This window comes from Sceloporus occidentalis, unplaced genomic scaffold (genome assembly GCF_023333645.1).
Source record: "Sceloporus occidentalis isolate IW3139 unplaced genomic scaffold, rSceOcc1.0.p SCAF_24, whole genome shotgun sequence".
In the NCBI taxonomy this organism is placed as follows: domain Eukaryota; kingdom Metazoa; phylum Chordata; class Lepidosauria; order Squamata; family Phrynosomatidae; genus Sceloporus; species Sceloporus occidentalis.
In genome coordinates, this window is record NW_028317004.1 from 4,928,774 (window position 1) to 4,949,064 (window position 20,291).

At 39.6% G+C, this 20,291-nt stretch overlaps 1 protein-coding gene across 1 annotated transcript; it reads left to right on the forward strand.

Moving 5' to 3' along the window:
* Positions 1-16,204: 16,204 nt before the first annotated feature.
* LOC149300535 (peroxiredoxin-like 2C) lies at positions 16,205-19,806 on the forward strand. The gene is made up of 6 exons (XM_089485028.1): positions 16,205-16,390; positions 16,888-16,956; positions 17,217-17,270; positions 18,159-18,264; positions 18,989-19,120; positions 19,679-19,806. Exons 1-6 carry the CDS (start codon positions 16,205-16,207, stop codon positions 19,804-19,806), a joined length of 675 nt encoding a protein of 224 aa, XP_089341154.1.
* The last annotated feature ends 485 nt before the right edge of the window (positions 19,807-20,291 follow it).

Genomic DNA, 20,291 nt, shown 5'->3' on the forward strand with positions numbered 1-20,291 from the left:
TTAGGCTTTTTTTCCCCTAAATTAATATTCAAATTTTGGGGGGTCGTCTTATAATCGACCAAATACGATATTTAAACGGATTTAACAAAGTACAGTACTAGATGGACTGAATGGTTCTTATCTGCCATCAAATTCTCTGTTTTTATGTTTCTAATATATGTTTTGTTTCTATCACTCCCTCGCAACGCACAAACAGCAGTAGACTCCGCCCTATGCAAAAAGGTACTTCCCATATAACCAGGGGCAGATCACCCTATTGTGCGATCAGGCTCACCAGTGTACCTTTGTTCCTTAGGCCAGTTTTGTAGATCTGATCTCCCTAGTAGTTGGCCCATTCACAATAAGGAGCACTGTCAATGTTCCTTGATTTCCCACGATCCCAATGTAAAGACTGCATTAAAATCTTTCCGCAAGCCCAGAAAGATAGCTTTAAGCAACTTTTTTTTCATAACGCTCTCAGCCAGCATCCTGTCTAAGCCATTTGAACAACCAACAACTCAACAGCTCATCATGACTTGACCAACTCATCCTCATCCAAACAGTCCTCTCCTACTGTTTCACTTTCCCCTCGACCGACTAGATTGTAAGAGCGCAAGAGCGGGGCCCTCTTTTCCTTTTGTACCTGTGATTTTAAATTTAACCTACCGACTCTGATTGTAAAGCACTACGGAATCTGCTGGCACTATATAAATAAATGTAATGATTCTACCCATGAGTACTCATGAGTACTCACAACCCTCTAGCACTAGTTATATATAATTCCCACATGCAACACCATAGAAAGGAGATATTTTTTATTCTTATGGTAAAGTAAAAAGGGGATGTTATGATTTTTATGTTGTCTACAGGAGTAGGAATCAGGATTGTGGATAGTCAGCAATGTGAGAATTTCCCTGTGTAGTACGTAATATAACCAAAAGCATTGTTACTGTCTAGGTACATAGGATTTTTTTCATAATGATGACAATTATTTTTTTTATCTTTTTTCTTACAAAAAAAAACAAAACAAAACAAAAAAAAATCACTTCAGTTACTTTCCAGATGTTTACACAAATTGTTCTATTTCAGTCGACCCTGTTCTTAACATTAATCCCTTGTTTCCATGTCGTATTTGTCCTCATCTATCGTGCCTTTTGAAATTCCTTTTGCCTCTAGCAGCAGAATCAGGTTTTCTCTACATGGTTTTCAGCACCCAATCCGTGCTGAGCATAGCAAGCCACAAAACAGACAGAACACAACTGATTTGCATTATAGGACATTAACCTACTTTCTCAGGAGGGTGATGGGAAGCCTAGTCAAGTTTTTCTTTTATTTCTCATTACAATTCTACATGTGATTCAATTTTATTTAAAACAGAAGACAATTTATGTTTTTTTGTTTTTTTTTAAAGAATATATATATATACAGTATAATAAAATTAACCATTTAACACTATGATAGTTGACAACATGAATACCATTTCCCCCCATGAAACTGAGCAATTAAATGAAGTATGCCAGGTATCTGCAGATAAATGGTATCTCTGGATAGCAGTATGTGGCTGCTATTAAGCTAAATGACTGACATGTTCTGCTTATGCAGTTCTCTAGTATTACTGACTTTTCATATATTGCAACATAATGATGGTCTACAAAGGCACAGCATTTCCGAGAAACAGAGCCTTTTATTATACTCTCCCTTTTGCGGCTGCCACGTGAACACCTGTTGTGTTCTTCCATTCAAACAGGGAATTGCCTGAATCGGTTTATTGTTTTCATTCCATTGTAAAAATATTGATTTGGCTTCCTGAAATCACTCAAGCAATAACAGACATTCCCACAGGCGGTTCTCTCCCCGGAGGGTTTTTACACTCTTGTAATTGTCTGGTTACATTTATGAGAATGGTTTGAAAGAGAGAAACAAAGTCAGTTATAATAAGTCTTATCACCTTGTCAGAGGCTCCGCGAGTGAAAAGGGGCAATTAGTTTTACTGAAATGTCAGGACATGAAGTACGCTAGACAGATATCAACCAAGATAAACAATATACCCCCCTTATATAAAATCTAAATATGAAAGATGAAAAGTAACATTTCACAATGGCATAAGTAAACCTCAGCATTAGACTTGTGCACAAGGTCCAAAATCATTTTGGATACATATATTTGGGCAACGAATTTCGTTTCCTGCTCTTTCGTTTCGGATGAAATTCTGGCTCTTTTTTATTTGGAAAACAAAATTCGAGGGCCAGAACACGTCGCTCTCTCTGTCCCCTCATCCTGTCTGTGTCCCTGCACCCTCCTGCTACCTTGTATCTGCCATCCCCACCTGCTTACTTACCTTCTCCAGCCATTTTGTTATCTCCATCGATTCCTTGGCAGATGCAGAGACCATGCTAACAGGGAGCGGGGAGGAGGGGGGTCAGTATGTGAGACAGTGTCCTGCTGCATAGAAAAAACACAGAAGAAGGGGAGGGGCTTGTTGTACACACAGTACCTGCAATAGAAGCTGCTCTAAATTATAATATCATCCTTGCTTGTCTGTAGAGGTAAATCAATGCACCTCCTGAATTTAATTTGGTGTTTTGGTTGACATTTTTAAAGATATTATTAAAAGTTTAATTTTAGAGTGATCTAAGATTTTTTCAATATAGATATACTCAACATTTATCCTAGCTGGTGTTCTGAATCAAGTACTGATTTGTATGAAAAACAATACGCAAATATGTTGATATGTGTATTAACCATTGGAGTTAAAGTTGACAAGATGCTGAAGGATATATATAAAACAGTGGCATGGTGAAATAATAGGCCTGTTCACTGCTTTTTACAAATAGATGTCTTCTGTATTATTAAAATTAATTACATGTATGTAGGCAATAAAGAATAATCCCTGCATAAAGTCATGCAGCAATGATGCATACAGGGCCATGCTGAGGCAGGTGAAAAAGGTTGCTGCCTCCAATGGTACAGATCTCCATGTTCAACCTCGCTTGGCCTGCTTGTATCCTACCATGTCTGAACACTATTATATATCCCAGTGATGTCAATGGTGAGGATGAGTGTAGCTCAAGGGAAATTGAGTATGGAAACCTGTACTGATTGCACACCCCTCTGCTCTCTCTATATATTAAAATAAAAATGTACATAGCACATTTTAGGGGTGGAGCTGCTGCTGCAGCCACCATTGGGAAGCTCCAAAATGTTGCACCCAGGTGTTAGTAATGCCTGCTTCAACACTGAATGTTCTAGTGTAAATAAACTTTGACTTGTTCCAGAACATATATCTACTAGACTTGGGTGCCGGCCAACTCTTCGTGTTCGTCTTCGTAGGGGGGAAAAATCTTTGTATTCTGCGAATATTCGCCCGTTCCTGTGTTCGGTTCGGGCGAGTATTCGTGTACATTCTTCATGTTCGTTTTTTGTAAAAGGGGTTAATACGGGGTTGACGTGGCACGGACTATGCAGCAGCTTTGGCGCTAGGATTTTAAATGTCCGTACGAGCAACTCTATTGGTCGCCTGCAGGGGCCTCTTCTGCCATCAACCAATGAAGTACACCTGTACTTCATTGATTAATGGCAGGCGAGCCCCCTGCTGGAGGCCAATATAGTCACTCGTACAGACTTTTAAAATTCTTGTCCAGCAACTTGGCTGGCAGAGACCACTGGTCTCCCTGCTCCGACAGTTAAAGGTCCATACAAGCGACTTTATTGGTCATTCGTACGGACTTTCAACTGTTGGAGCAGAGAGACCAATGGTCTCTGTTCGCCAAGTTGCACCAAGTTAATTAAAAAGGCCGTGCAAGTGAGCCTGCAGGGTATATTTTCTATAACTCTAGATTTATAATTGTAAATTCATAAGTAATCTAAATGAGCATCGATATTTTCCAGTGGGATATGGCAAAGATATAGTGTGAAAGAAAAAATTACCAAAAAAATATATTGCATTCTACTAAATGAGAAGCAAAATCACTATAGTATAGAGGCAACACAAACCCATAAGATGTATGTTACATGACAAGGGGACATACTGTAGATACTAAGTCCTCCAACAGAAATGGTGGGTATACATGAAATAAGAAAGATAATATTTAAGAATAAATAATAGTTGGTGATACATGACTCACTTATTGGAATTCCATGCTCTATAGGAGGTTGCATGCATGTTACGTTGGTATAATCCACAATGACAAACTAACATGAGGCATTATCGTTCTTTGGTACATTTTATGCATTTGCATAAAAGCTAAATTGCCTGTATGCCAGAAATGTTCAAAAAATGCACACCCTTGTATTGCAATGCACAGAACCCAAGGGAAGACAACCGTCATAATATTGCACCCATGTGTCATTGACACCAGGTTCACCCCTTCTGTACTTAGCTGTTATGCCCATGTACACTGGGGTAGGTCCTGAGAATTATAAGGTATGTAAACCCTGTAATGTATTACAAGTTTCCATTTCTAGTCTACAGTATTGTCGAAGATGAACCAGTAGAAAAAAATTCCCTCTGCTTCAGAATTCATAGGCTTTTCAAGATTGCTGATCCATGGCAGAAGAAATCACCATCTATATGCTGTACAGTGATATTTAAGCTCACTCCCATTGATCTGTCACAAACAGTTCCAGTTCAAATTCGCTTACAGTTTATTCTACTTAAATGTCTTCTCTGCTATTACTGGAGAAAACATATATTTCTAAGAAAAGAAAAAAAATCAAGAAAAGTGTATCACCTGATCGCACAACTAGATTTAAATTGGCATAATTATTCTTCCTCGTACCAACTCCTCTTCATTTTGTTCTTCTTATAATATGTTGCATGAGCATAATTGAAAAATGAGAGTAATAATTTAGCAAGGAGTGCTTGATGCTGCTTAATAACATTTCCTATAATTGAAATAGGAGTTATATTTTAATTTTATACTGACTCACAGGAAAACTACTGTAGTATAGCATTTTACTATCAATGTTGGCCAAAAGAAAATTGGATTCTTATGAGGTTGTGATAATGACATAGAAACGGTATATACTAGACTTGTGTCGGATTTGTACAAATTGCAAATTTACCAAATTTCGGAGATTCATACGAAGCCCTGAAAATGAGGCCAGGCCCCCAATGAATCGGACGAAAACAAAGCAAAAAGCTCAGAATTTTTATCCGAAACCCACATTCACTCATACTCTCTCACACTCTCATTCTCAGTCACTCTCTCTCACCCTCTCTAAATGTTTCCCTACCTTCTCTGCCAACCACCTCCACTTCTGCAAACCACTTCTGCTTCCACATTTTTCTGCTATCCTCTTTCTTTGTCCACACCTCCATGGACATACCCCGGTGGAAACTTCTGCCAAGATGATGGCACTTGCAGTGACACTCTATGCAGTGATGCCACCTAAAGCATCCTCAGTTTGCCCTCACTTGAACTCCAGCAATATGGTGGTGCTTCCGGTGATGTCCTCTCCCCTGATTGGAGGATTGGGGAGAGGACGTCACAGCAAGCTCCACCATAATGCAGTGCAGGCAAAATTATAGCGCTTGCAATTATGTCACCAGACATGCTGTCATATTTAGTGATGGGAAGTTCGGATCATTAAAGTGAATCGGATCATTTCGATTTGTTCACTGAAATGATCCGATTCATGATCCGGATCTTCGGATCACTCAGTGTGCCTGCACGGAGTTACTGTTTTCCAGTAACTCCGTGCAGGCACACTAACGATTGGCCCCGCCCCTTTCATTATGAATCCTCCCCCCTGCCTCCAGTGATGTCAATGAAGGCAGAGAGTCGTTCAAAGATTCGGATCTTACAGGGATCCTGTTACAGGGTCACCGTACCAAGGCTGGGTACCCCTGTTTGAGGGCTGAGGAATCACCAGTCAGTCCCTCATACGGATAGCACTCAGCTATCCACGGATCATCCAGACCACCATTCGTAGTAAACCAAGAAGAACTCTCTTTATTACAAACACACAGAATTTATATACAATCTCAATGCAATGTGTACCGAACCCAACCCCCAATCCCATCAGCCACATCCCATCACAAATCCCATCAGTATACAGGGGTTGTATCAGGTGAGGGGATTACAGAATACAATGGGTTCCCCCACCTGTGTTATCCCCCCTGTAGTGCGGGGGCCGTCTGGGCAGACAGGGCTGTGCTGGCTGATTAAGAGCCCCAGCCAGATTATAGGATCGTCTCTTTGAAGGCTGGGGCTGAATCCACATAAGTCTCTGGGCCGGTTACACAATAAACACAATATAATATATTACCGGGTCACAGTATACGGAACCGGACACAAAAGTGCTCCGTGACCCGGCTAAACTTCATATGACACATGAGCCAGCTAGCCTGGCCCTGTCACAGATCCGAATCTTACAGTGATCCGGATCACTGTAAGATCCGGATCACTGTAAGATCCGGATCACTGTAAGATCCGGATCACTGTAAGATCCGGATCATTGTAAGATCCGGATCATTGTAAGATCCGGATCTTTGAATGACTCTCTGCCTTCATTGGCATTCTAATCATTCAGAGAATATCACCATACTGTTATAAATAATACATTAATAATCACTGCCCCCAGGATTTACATTCCCCTTTACCTGCAACTGCACCTTAAGCTAACTTTATTAAATTAATTAAATTAACCCTCACCATTAAATTAACCCTAAACACCCCATCAACCATGACTGCCCCTAAAATTAACCCTTAACACCCCATTAACCATAACTGCCCCCAAATTAACCCTAAACACCCCATTAAGCATAACTGCCCCCAAATTAACCCTAAACACCCCATTAAGCATAACTGCCCCCAAATTAACCCTAAACACCCCATTAAGCATAACTGCCCCCAAATTAACCCTACAGACCCCATTAAGCATAACTGCCCCCAAATTAACCCTAAACACCCCATTAAGCATAACTGCCCCTAAATTAACACTAAAGACCCCATTAAGCATAACTGCCCCCAAATTAACCCTAAACACCTCATTAAGCATAACTGCCCCTAAATAAACACTAAAGACCCCATTAAGCATAACTGCCCCTAAATTATCCCTAAACACCCCATTAAGCATAACTGCCCCTAAATTAACACTAAAGACCCCATCAACCATACCAATTTATTAGGTAATTTATCTGGAGTACATGCAATTAATTTAGGAGCAGTTATAGTTAATGGAGTATTTAGGGTTAATTTCAGGGGCCGTTATGGTTAATGGGGTCTTTAGGGTTAATTTCAGGGGCCGTTATGGTTAATGGGATCTTTACGGTTAATTTCAGGGGCAGTTATGGTTGATGGGGTATAAGGGTTAATTTTATGCTGATGACTGAGGGTTAATTTAATTAATTTAATAAAGTTATAAAGTAAAGGGGGGCAAACTCAGGGGAATCTAAATCCTGGGGACAGTGTGAACATTATTAATGTATTTATTTATAAAAGTATGGTATCAGTAATATTCTCTGAATGATTCGAATCTCTGTAAAATTCGGATCCTTGTAAGATCCGGATCCCTGTAAGATTCGAATCATTTGAATCTTCGGATCATTCGACTCTTCGGATCATTCGACTCTTCGGATCATTCGACTCTTCGGATCATTCGACTCATTGAACGAGTCTCTGACTCTATGAGTCATCGTTCCTGTGTGAATTAATGAGCTGTAACCTGACCCCAGAGTCTGTGTCTGAGTGCTCTGCAGATGACTCACAGCTCTAGGATCAGGTTACAGCTGCATGATTCACAGACTGAACCGCTACAAATGAATCGTTCAGTCTAGTGAACCGATTCATCCGGATCACTAAAAAGAACCGGATCAAATGAACGATTCGTTCATGATCCGGACATCACTAGTCATATTGCCCCGAGTTCAAGTGAGGGAAAAATGACATTGCTTGCAGTGACCTTCTTTCCCCGGATCAGAGGATCGGATGTGGACAAAGATAGAAGAAAGAAGAGAAGAGATGATTAATATGTAGGTTGAAAGTTTGAAACACAATTCATTAACTGAAACAGCTATGTAGGAGGGATATAAACGGGTGCAGGCCAAACTTAGGGGTGGGGGCGCTGAAGACAGTTTAATGTTTAAGACTAAGAACAGCAACTGCATCAAGGCCTCTCCAAGGCAGAAATTTCAAGGCAAACAAGAGTTTCCAGATGTTCTGTCCAAGCAGTTTTGAAGAAGAAATGGGCAATGAGAGTGTGAGAAAGTGAGTAAGAGTAAGTGAGAGTGTGAAAGAGTGTGAGTACATAGATACAGAAGCCAACATATTGCTCCACACGGTAAAATTGCAATATCTTTATAACTTTAAATTTGGCCTGTAAATTTTTAACCTTAGCCAGCAAGTTAATAAGAAGACAATGCCTTCTAGCTATCTGAATTGACAGAGACTTGGACAAAAACCACCAGAAAGCAAAAGGGAGATATTTATAACTATGTTATATATACATTAAAAGTTCTTGAGAGAAAGTCTTTGTGCTTTTCAGTTGGGAGAGACATAAATAACACTGTTCTGCTAGCAATTTCCACAGACCTGACTCACAGTTTTATAACATATTGACATTTTCTGATTAGCTCAAGACGCTAATTGGTACACAACACATTTTTAGAATTATAGATGACAGCAGTTATCAATATCGTACTGTACTCTGTCACTAAATTAAAAAGAGTCTCTACAACAAAGCTTATGGTCACAAAGTTAATTAGCATTTATACGAACACACAGGGAGAGCTGACATACATCTCAGTCACATTTATCTATCCTTCAAATCCCTTTAAGCCCTAAGTGCCATCAGTAGGAAAGAAAAAAAAAGAAAAGCTGTTCTTTAATTCCAAATTCAATTATTTTTTAAAGGGTTATACAATGGAGCTTATTTTTTCAGATGTACAAAACATACCCCATAACGAATGGCTTCTGGTTTGTCAGAGTGATTTTCACACACATTTCCACAACGCATGTCATGATCAAATTTGAAAAACATAACCGACAGCTGTCCTAAGGATCCTACAGGCATTTCATGATACTTTTCCCATTAGTAATAAGCTTGGTGTCAGTCGCATATGACCTCTGTCTTCTAAAGTCGAAGGCGCTTTGGCTGCTATTAAAAAGCAGGATACTTGTAAAGCCATGTCAGATTACAAAGCTTTACTGGAGCATTTCTATTGTAATAACCATACTACCTCTTTTCAAGATACTTTAGATATATGTGGCATTGGATCATTAGCGACCCTACATATATATATATATACTATACCGAAAATGGACAGACAGTGATGGATAGTCTACCCACTATCATACAAGGCAGAAAAATTGGCATTCTAGTCAAATATATGTGCCTTTCTTGGGAAATGCAACACAGCTATAGTAGAAATGTTAACGTGACTTGTAGTGTAGTGAACAAATCAGGCATCTACTGACGTTACAGCCACCCATTGAATTCAGCGAGCACTGCCATACAGCAATACTTGAGTGTTATGTTTCCACACAGAGACAACAGAGGCTCGCCTTATAAAAACAATAGTATTTGCACCTACCAACAGTGACTTCAAGCAATGCAAAATATGCTATGCCTTGGTTGTTTCGGACTTTACAGCATCAAAGGCACAATGTTTAAAACAGAAAGACACATTATGTCAGAGCTCCCTCTAGTGTATAAAAAAAGTGTAAAACACTATTGAGAGAATTGGGATGCTCAGATGTAACAAAACCAGAGTAGAATATGAAGAGTAGAAGTCAGCACCAGACTGAGTGGCAATGAGAATTTGCCTATTATTATTATTATCTTTTATTTACATAGCGCCAACATTTTACGCAGCGCTTCAAGGGGTATGACAAGACGAGAACTGACAGACTAAGACAAACTGATACATTAGGTGGAGAAAGCCCTGCTCGCAAGCTTACAATCTTGAGGGAATGGAGTGAATTCACCCTGAGACCCTAAAATTGGACTAAAAACCGTAAGACTTAGGGGAAAATTCTGACAGCTCCAAGGTGAGTTAATAGCAAAGACTTATGTGTAGTCCGGATGGAAAACCACAAACCATAAAATTTCAGAAAGCATATATAACAGTTTTTCAAAACACTTAGCTCCAGTTTTCCAGAGCTGGAAAAATTGACAGTTACAGAGCACATGTAGAGTACATTCTCACTCTTTTTTTTTAACATGCGTAAATATTTAGCTGTAAGAGGAATGCAAAAAAAAATGTTGCCCCTAAAAAAGAGAAGGTAGTCAAAAAGATAGTAAGCCATAGAACCTCTAAGATCCCAACAATTTTTAATGATTATAATTACAAAAACAAATAGATAGAAAGATGATTTTCTCTGTAATGAGATTTCACCCTGTGGCATATCATATAACTGCTTTCCAAACATGATTACAGTCTTGTGTGTGGTTGTTTATCTCTCTCTTGTCTTTGCCTGCAGTACTTGACAATGTTCAATTTTCTGTATCAGTCATCTTGTTCTATGGCAAATTAAATATATTGCAGGCCCTACCAAGTTATTTCTCAGAAAGCGAGGATATATTCTGACTCAGTGCCCTCAGGGTTTGCAGTGTCTCCCACGAATTACCATTTCGCAGAACGGAAATACTAATGCAAACCAATGTTGTGATGCACTTCTTAATGCCACATTCAATCTCTGCTTGGATAAACTGCAATAACATGTGTCATATCAGTTCTTTATGAGTGCAGTATGGCATAAAATGTGTTGCATGGTTACTTATAACAGCAAATTCCACTATTAAATGCAATCGGATGTGCGCCACCTGTCCAATACTGATATGGTGCTTTGCAGGATGTTCATTGAATTGACTAGGTACTTCTAAGATGTGAAACAAGTAGCTGACTTAGAAAAGGAAGATATCTTTCTCTATAAACAGACTTACAAACTTAGAAGCAAGGAAAAGTTTTTATTCTATTAACTTTTTGACCGCCTTAATGCTTGGGAGGTCTGTATACATCTAAGAAAATAATAAAATAAAACCATAAAAATCTATTGTGAAATTCATGATGGACCTAAAGGTGTGATTTAAATACAAGAAAGATGGATTTGTTCTCATCCAGGGGTTGAACACTGCAAATTCCTGCGTGTGCTGTTTATAAATACCAATCATACATGGGAGATGATTTGGTCACACTATACTTAAGTATTTTGCATAACACACCATCAGATCCGTAGGAAGGGTGAGGCGAGTGAGGCACACGCCTCGGGCGCAGCTGCGAGGGGGTGCACAGCCGGCTGATAAGCAGCTGCAGCTTCCAAGACTGGTTTGGCCGTGATCTCCCTAACCAGCTCAACAGGGCCCCGTGGTGATTCACCACAAAGCTCCTAAAAAAACAATAGCGATTCTATAGGGGAGGGGGCGAGCGGAAAGGTCTTCAGGGGACTGCCAAGGCAGCTGCATGATTGCGCTCTCCCCAACCAGCCCTGTTCACCAGGCGCCCCCGTGGGTAGTGCGCACCCAGGCACCATCAGCGCTGGTCTGGGGTGGAGGTGCCTGATGAGCAGGGCTGGTTGGGGATATCACAATCCCCCTCCAACCGGCCCAACATTAGGGAGCGCAAGGTCCTCTGCCTCTGTTCTCCCTAACCACTACGCGGCGGCAAATGGTGCAGAGCACCGGGATATGACATCACCCCGGTGCTCTGCATCAATAGCCAGCGCATAGTGGGAGCACTAAAGCAGAGGCCTGGAGCGACAGACCTCGCGATCCCACCACAGGATGGAAGATAGAAGATGATGGAAGACAGAAGATGATGGAAGATGAGAAAAGTAAGTGATGGGGAGAAAGGGATGTAAGGGCTGTATATATGTATGGTTTGTATGCTGGTGTGTATGGACAGTGTGCGTATAAGGGCAGTGCAGGTATTTGTATGTTTTTAAGCTGGTGTGTGTATATATGTGTGTATGGGCAGTATATGTGTATATGCGTATTAATGGGCAGGTGTGTGTAGGGCCAGTCGCGTGTAAGGGCAGTTTATGTGTATATGTGTGTTTATGGGCAGTTGTGTGTAAGGGCAGTGTATGGGTGTATGCGTGTTAATGGATAGGTGTGTGTAAATGCAACGTGTATGCATATATGTGTGTTTATGGACAGGTGTGTGTAAGAGCAGTGTAAATAAAACAACCTCTGTAAAAAAAAAAATATAGCCTTGGGTGCAAAGGGAGCTAGCTACGTCTCAGCACACCATTGAGTCACAGAGCCGTTTCAGCACCACATTGGAGAAGGCTACATTAAATGGACACTCCACCCAACATATGCACGTTAACATTGTGTTTCTCTCAGCTGTAAGTGTGATGTGCACATACGGTATGGGGATAGTTATTACATTTTCCATGATTTCAGTATAGAGGTGGAACTACAATCCAAGAGAAGAGATTACCTTTCCTAGTTAAGCATAATTATCAGCTGGCAAGCGCCAGGCATGTAAGGTAGTTTCTTGGATAGACAGGACAGGTACCTGTGTATCCAGAAGTGGTGTGCTTAAATAGACTAGTAATATATATGAAATGCTTATAGGAAAAATGGATATAGCTGTATTGGTCCAAAAGAAGATGGAGACTTTATTTGAAGATGATACCCTTTAGTAAAACATAGTCACATACGCTTTGGGGATTTCAAGTCTCTTGGGTTGAATCGAATCAGGACAGATTCATAACATGAATTTGGAAAGTGATGAACAGAACAGCCTTTGTTATAAAGCACTGATATATACAGATAGGTACTGATTTATACTGTATATCACCATTTTAGAGTGGTTTATATAATATGCACATTTTTTAAGACTATTATACCTCTGAAAACAGCTACCTCAGAAAACTTTGTAGAATGGTCTATTTTATTGCCCCAATATTTTGCATGTAAAGATATGCATAAAAATAAAGAGAGCAACATAAAATTAACAGCTCAGATCAAAGATATAATAAAATAGAGTGATGATAGATACTTGAAGCAGATATAAAATCTCTTCCTTTCTACCTTTTAACACAGTATTAAATACAATCCAGATTAGCATTCAGTTCATGCTGTTTTAACTGAATTTTAAGAGATTTACCTCTATATATTTTACATCTGGTGTGCTGTATATCTGTGTCCTCTAGTTGTAAAACGGAATATTTGCAACTTTAACTGTTTTCATTGAAATGAAAATGGCAAGCTGCTCTCCTAGTAATGATGTCATATTCATGGATATATTTTAAAATTTATTTGACTTTTAAATTTGTAGGAAAGAAAATAATATACTTCTACTAGCCTATCATTGGTGGTTGGAGGATTAACATTGGAGATACATCCCTGACAGCCAGCTACATATTTCCTACACAGTGGCACTCTGAAACATTTACAGATTGATTGTTAAAAATAATCGCTCAATAAATTAGGGAATTATTAATGCATGTGTATGCATGTAGTGTATAGGCAAAATCATTGGGTTTAATATTTTTGTTATTGGTGAAAATATTATTTGCATTTTTAGCCAACTGGCAGTCAATAGGTCAGATAAGGCTGTGTGTGTTACGAAATGAATTATAGCAAAATTAAAAATAGCATCTGAATCTGCAACCTTTACAATTAAAGTAGATGAGGAGAACGGAGAGATGGTGAGAAGCAGGCCCGGACTGGGACAAAAAATAGGCCCGGGCATTTAAGACTGAGCAGCCCTCTTTTATTTATTTATTTATTGTTAAAGCCCACCCTTCATGTACCATCTTTGTATTTCCCCAAATCACTTAAACATTCATGATAGACACAAACACTTACTCACTCATTCACACAAATCATTAACACATACTCATTAATGCAGTCTCACAAATCATTCAAGCAATTCATCCACACATGAATTCATTAATGCTCATACGCATTCACACACTTCATCCATACATTTAATCATTCATTCTTGTACGCATTCACACTACCCCCTCTCCCCATCCCCTTCTTATCTGCCCCTATGTTCCCCCTTATCACTATGTACCCCCTCTCACTATCTATCCCCTCTACCCCCCTCTGCCCCTTCTCACTGCACCCCCCTCCCTTACCCTACTTACCTTGTTGCCGGAGTAAGCAGCAACTGCGACCGGGTTTGCCACTCTAGGGGGCCGGGCAGCCTCCACCAAGGCCGGCCTTAGGGGTGCGCGGCCGCACAGGGCTTAAATTAAAACATCTGGGGTTTTTTGTTGTTGTTTTTTATTTAAGTTTATTTAACATCCTCCATGTTAAATAAAGTTAAACAAACTTTATTTAACATAAAGGATGTTAAATAAAGTAAACAAAAAAAAAGAACCCGATGTTTTAATTTAAGCCCTGTGCGGCCGCGCACCCCTAAGGCCGGCCCTGGTTGGGGCTGCCCGGCCCCCTAGAGTGGCGGACCCGGTCGCAGTTGCTGCAGGCTTAAGGGGCAGGTGCCCCTTATGCCCTGCATTAATGCGGCCGCATAGGCCCAGTCAGTCCGGTCCTGACTGAGCCTATTTTAAGGTAGGGGCCTGGAGCTGCAGCTCCATCAGCCCCTACGTCAATCCCGCCCTGGGCCGCCCAGCCCACCGGGAAAATGCCCGGTGTGCCCGATGGCCAGTCCGGGCCTGGTGAGAAGGATGAGGGATAATGAGAAGTGGAAGAGATAATGAGATTTTACCTCTTACAAGATGGAGGCACCCATTAAGAAAATAAACAAGTCGCCAAGGGGGTATCTCCAGACCCTCCAGAGAACTTTGTACTCCCCCTGCAGGCTCAATACAAGTACTGCATTCAACCATGCAAGTTGATGGAGCCCAGCTCCAGCTAGTAAAATAAACTAAAAACTTAAAATAATTCTCCACTGACGTCACCATCAAGGGAACTATCCATTTCCAACAAAAGGTAAAAAAAAAAGTCAAAATATAAATGAAACGTTTATTTTTATGAGTCCTAAAATTATTTCTATAGCTTTACAAACATCCTTGCAAGGAAAGAGTTAAAATACTGGCATCAGAAATATCCATGCGTTGTCTGATATTTAAATATGTATGATTTGATGGGGTAATTCAAATTGGCTGGGTTCAAAGATTTCCCAAATAGAACATGCGCACAGACTGACCAGATGTAAAAATTTCACAAAAAAATGCACACCTCCTAAATGTGTCCTTTTAGCCACCAAACAAACAAACCTATGCATGGGTGGTATCACTATACTCAGAAGATAAATAGTTTTCCTGTAGCATATACCAGGGGCTGTAAATTCATACCTGAATTCTAATGCCTGTGGGGAAAAAACACAAAAAAAATACTGACAAACCTTGACAAAGGCTGGTGGTTTAATTAGTGCATTGAAAGGGTAACAATGCCAGCATTACAAATACCTTGGGGTGCCAAGTTTTAAAAAAATATATATGGTTTGATGGGGGTAAATTAAATTGGCCTGGGTTCAAAGATGTCCTAAATATGACAGGGGCAGAATGACCATGTCAAAATTTCAATTAAAAAAATATCCTAAATGTGGCCTTTTAGACCCCAAACAACCCTACAAACCCATGCATGGGTATCATCACTATACTTGGGATATGTTGCTGGACACATAATGTGTTGTTGTTTGACAGTGACATACACCAGGAGCTGTAAATTCTGAAGTAGAATGTATGTAAAAAAAGAAACACAAAAAAATACCACCACAAAGTGTGACAAAGGCTGGTAGTAGTGGTTAGAGAGTAAAGGTTTTGAAATAGCAATAAACTACTTGTACTTATTGTCCTATAACTTGAAAAACATTGGGTATTTCTAATCTCAGGACAAATATTAGAATCTGTTTAACAATTAGCTTTTGTAGAGGATTAAAAGATTTTTCAAAACAAGTCCCTTTTCCAATTTTTTACCATATTTTATATTTCCTTATAGTAAATTATATGATAGAATCAAAATAATGGTATCTAAAAAGCTTGTTCTGAAAAAAAATAATAAGTCATTGTTGAGAAGGGTCCTTAACGGGTTAATGAAATAATTGGCGGGAAAGGGTTATTACCATTGATTATTGATAATATTAAGACTGTAGTGCTTTAATGTAATCTGGTATATCCGTGTATCGTGCATAAAGCAAGTAACAGTTGGAATTCCTGTGCTAGATACTGGTAACACTGGTCTGCTCCCAGTAAAAGCCCCTCCCTACTGCTGGGGCAGCGCCTGGCAACGAACATTGTTTTTAGGGGCCTCCAACTTCTTGTAGTTGAGGAAGTGAAGCTTGTACATGGTGAGAGGGAGTATGGCCTCGGTGGGTCCCCCGGTTACCCAGCAGATAGGGAGGAGCGCAGAGGAGCTGCTGGCTGAGCAGCTCTATCACCCGGACCTGGAGAAAGCCGCAGACTGCCTGGTGAGGGACAGAACCGGAAGGAGCTACATGTTTGGGGACTTGTACCGGGACAAGAAGGCGATCATAGTATTTGTGCGGGTAAGTAATGCGCCCGTGCGCCTTAGGCAGGTACTGAGTGCACCCCACAAGGGCAGGAGGGATCTTTTATTGCACGAAGGTGTTCCTTGAAATATATGCGGTGCAAGAGGGTACCATAGAGGAAGCCCAAAATCAATATACAAGACTGTTAGGGCTATAGTTTGAAAGGGCAGGATGAACGATCTATTGATTGCTATGGAGATCATATGGATGAGGGTTATTCCAGAGCAAAGTGCTTTGGGCAGGCAGGATGAACGTTCTTTTGATTTCTATGGAGATCACTCATCACACATTTAAGAAAAATGCCTGCAACTATTTTTTATTGATAGTTAATAAAACATTTGGGGGGGGAGAATATATATATATATATATATATATATATATATATAACCAAACTGTGGATTCGGTATTGATTTGCAGGGTTGGACCGTGAAGAGGTCAGTGGGATGCAGTGATTGTTTACAGGTTGCTAGGATACTGTGTGTTCTTCATTCTAGAATTTCCTCTGCTACACTTGTAAAGAATATGTGGAAGACCTGGCTAAGATCCCTAAACGTTTCCTGGAGGTATGTTTGCAACATAGAAATGTTGCTATTTACTTAATGCATGAAGACATGTTTTTATTATGTTAATTGTTACACATCAGACATTGTTATTGTTACAGTCTTTTATATGTATGGGAGCAGGCAACATTTGATCTGTGAAGCATTAGTAGGCTTTATCACATATTTACTTTTGTTCACACTCTTAATAAGGAAGCATTGTGTAGAACCGGTTCTTCATTTTATATTTTTATAGCTTATTTTTGTTATCTGTACTCCTGCAGAATGCGGACATCAGACTTATTGTCATCGGGCAGGCATCATATCATCACATTCAGGTAATTATATACTTTTTTAAATAATGAAAGCATTTACATTTTCAAGTGCATTGTGGTGCAAAATCTGTATGAATCACCAATAAAACAGTAAAGACTAATTTGTATTTGATTCTCTGATTGCTAACTTACCGGCCATCATACAGGCAGCACTCTCTGGCTCCCAAAACATTTAAACCAAGTGATCACCAGTGACCCAGCACTGATTCTGGCCAACCACTTCAAAGGGGGTGATACTTATGAAACCTATTGTTTTGTATAGTTTTGCAACAGAAAAAGCTTGGGACTATTATATTTTTAAAAGGAACACTGGATACATCTTGGTTCCATCTTGGTTTTCTATAGATGCTTTCCAATGACTTCAGCAGTTGTTCACTAAACTACTTAAAACATACCTGTTCTGTCCAATGACTAGTCCAGATGTGCATCCATGTACATTTGTGTTATCCAGAAATGTGATGCTTCCATTGTATTGCAAGTATTCCATCTTTGACTATGTTCATCACGATAACATGAAATCCAGCCACTCAGCTGTATAGACTATAGTATAATATCTTTAAACTATGTTATTGATGTTAAGCTTTGTATAAATACACTTTATAAAGAATTATGTATATTCTCACCCTGAAATGTGGCAATATACCCTCACCATCCCTAGGCAGATGCTTAGTCACAATAAGAAATTACAAGAAATCTTATGCAAACACAATAGTGGAAATTGAAATTCTCCAAACAAAGAATTTGAGATCAGAGGCAGTTGAAGAAATTCAGACATCGTATGACTGCACAACAAAGAGCAAACAGACGGATGTGGGATATAGAGGATAACTGTGATTCACATTGCATGCCACTAGGTAACAAAACTCACTTTTACATTTTCACTTTTTGCAGAATTTTTGCTCTTTAACTGGTTATCCCCATGAAATATATGTTGATGCAGAGAGAGAAATTTATTCCAAACTGGGGCTGAAGACAGGTGAAACATCAATAATATCAGGTGAAGTATGAAACCTTTGAAGTCATGTATATAATACATAGCTACTTAGGACTGCATGATGGTGAGGAAGAAAATAGAATGTTATGGTTACTCCAAAAATAAATGCCAAATAAATTGTAAGTAGTGTCTTCCTTTGTAGTTGACATCATAATGAGTTATTTTTATGACCCAAGCCATCCTTATGTTATTAAAAAATTTAAGATGGTCAACATTCTATAAAGGAATCGCTATTTAATTTGCTGGCTCATTTCCAGGCTGTGATTTTTTTTGCCCCAAACTCCTAGGTAAGATATAATCAGCCATGATCAGAGTCAACAGAATATCCCTTGCATGTTGGGACTCTCGATAACTTCCTAGTATAGCCTTGTAGATGGACCGGCCCTGTGAAAAGTCAAATGTTAAAACCGGTTCGGGCATCTCATGCTACAGAAGAATCAGTAGTAGTTCATAAAGAGCTGGAGTTTTCTCTCTGTCCTACTTCTGTCTGTAGAGATATGAGAAATCCAAGTCTTGTTGGTGAATTGCTATATTTTGGTGATTTATGTATTGTCTGTAAGCCAGCGCCTGTAGATTCTGAGCAATACCAGATTCTTGAATTGACTTTCTTTTATTTTCTGCTGCTTCTGTGAATTCTGCATACGCTACCAAAACAATGTGATTAACTTTTACATATTTTCCACTATACTTTTTTTTTTTTTTTTTTCATCTTGGTTCTTTTCTGTAGCTAGAAGTCCTCACGTTAAGTCAAACCTGATTTCTGGCAGCATCAAAAGTATGTGGAGAGCAATGACAAGTCCAGCTTTTGATTTCCAAGGAGATCCAGTACAACAGGGTGGGGCATTAATAGCAGGTCCAGGTATGCAAATTAAACAGTTAATATTCAAAATGCTAGTTAACTTTGTCTTCTTCCCTAATATTTATTTTAATGGCAAACTGTGTGACTCATATATTTAATGTCTTTTTCATTAAATATATTTATTTAAAAAAGTTTCAACTGAAAGTAGTCTATTTCCAAAACACTAGGTTGCCTTTCTAAAGTGACAAATTCTGGCCCAGGAATACTAGGCATAGGGTGGCAAACCCAGGGGGCAATCAGATTATTGGGCAGTCAGACTCCCCAGTGTTCAACTGCTAACTCTAAATGAACCGTTTACACTATAAGAAACTGTGCTTAGGCAGCAAATTTCTCATAACACGCTGTACCCCACATCATGCATTCTTAAAAGGCTGTGGACTTCGATATGACATCATAGAATAGTGAATTCACTAAGTTGTATGTGGCAAGTATATAAATATATTGGCCATAGCAGATTTATTATTATTTTATTTTGAATGCATGGACCACCAGAGGATGTCAACATATTCTGTTGTTTATCATTGTGGCTAATAGTGTACATTTAATCTTTTATTCCAGGTAACAGAGTCCACTTTCTTCATCGTGACATAAACAGACTGGATCATGTGTCGGTTAATACCCTACTACAATATGCAGGAGTGCAGACCATTTATTTTGGTGATAAACCCCCAATAATGGAAGTATAATGTTCTAATTTCCTTAAAATAATCTCATATCAAACCGACAGCCAACAGTGTTTTATTACCAACATGTGTCTTATTCTTGCCAACTTTTGTGCAGTTGTGTATCCCCTTGATGACAATTGCCGGTCCGGGCACGTCACCGAAAATCGTGACGATTATGACAATTGACGTGCCAGGACCGGCACGTCTTTAAACGGGTGAAAAAATCGATCCGTGATCGATTTTTTTCACTCAAACGGTGTTGCTCTAATGCCTCGACATCGAGGCATTGAGCAACACCAAAAAAAACATTCCCGGCCCCCCCCGATCGCTCCTAGGAGCAAATAAAAAAACATGTTTGAAAGACTGCACGTCTTTCAAACATGGCGGCGCCCGCCGCCGAAAAACGGGTTTAGGAAGCGATCGCGAGTCGCTTCCTTTGCTTAGCTGGTGTTGCTAAGATGCCTCAGTATCGAGGCATCTTTGCAACACCTGTTTAGCAAAGGAAG

What these genes read in the sequence shown, in the direction of transcription:
- LOC149300535 (XM_089485028.1), top strand. Translation starts at nt 16,205, where the DNA reads ATGGCCTCGGTGGGTCCCCCGGTTACCCAGCAGATAGGGAGGAGCGCA. An exon ending in TCCCTAAACGTTTCCTGGAG is followed by an intron (nt 16,957 to 17,216) that starts GTATGTTTGCAA and finishes GTACTCCTGCAG; the next exon opens with AATGCGGACATCAGACTTAT. An exon ending in CATCATATCATCACATTCAG is followed by an intron (nt 17,271 to 18,158) that starts GTAATTATATAC and finishes CACTTTTTGCAG; the next exon opens with AATTTTTGCTCTTTAACTGG.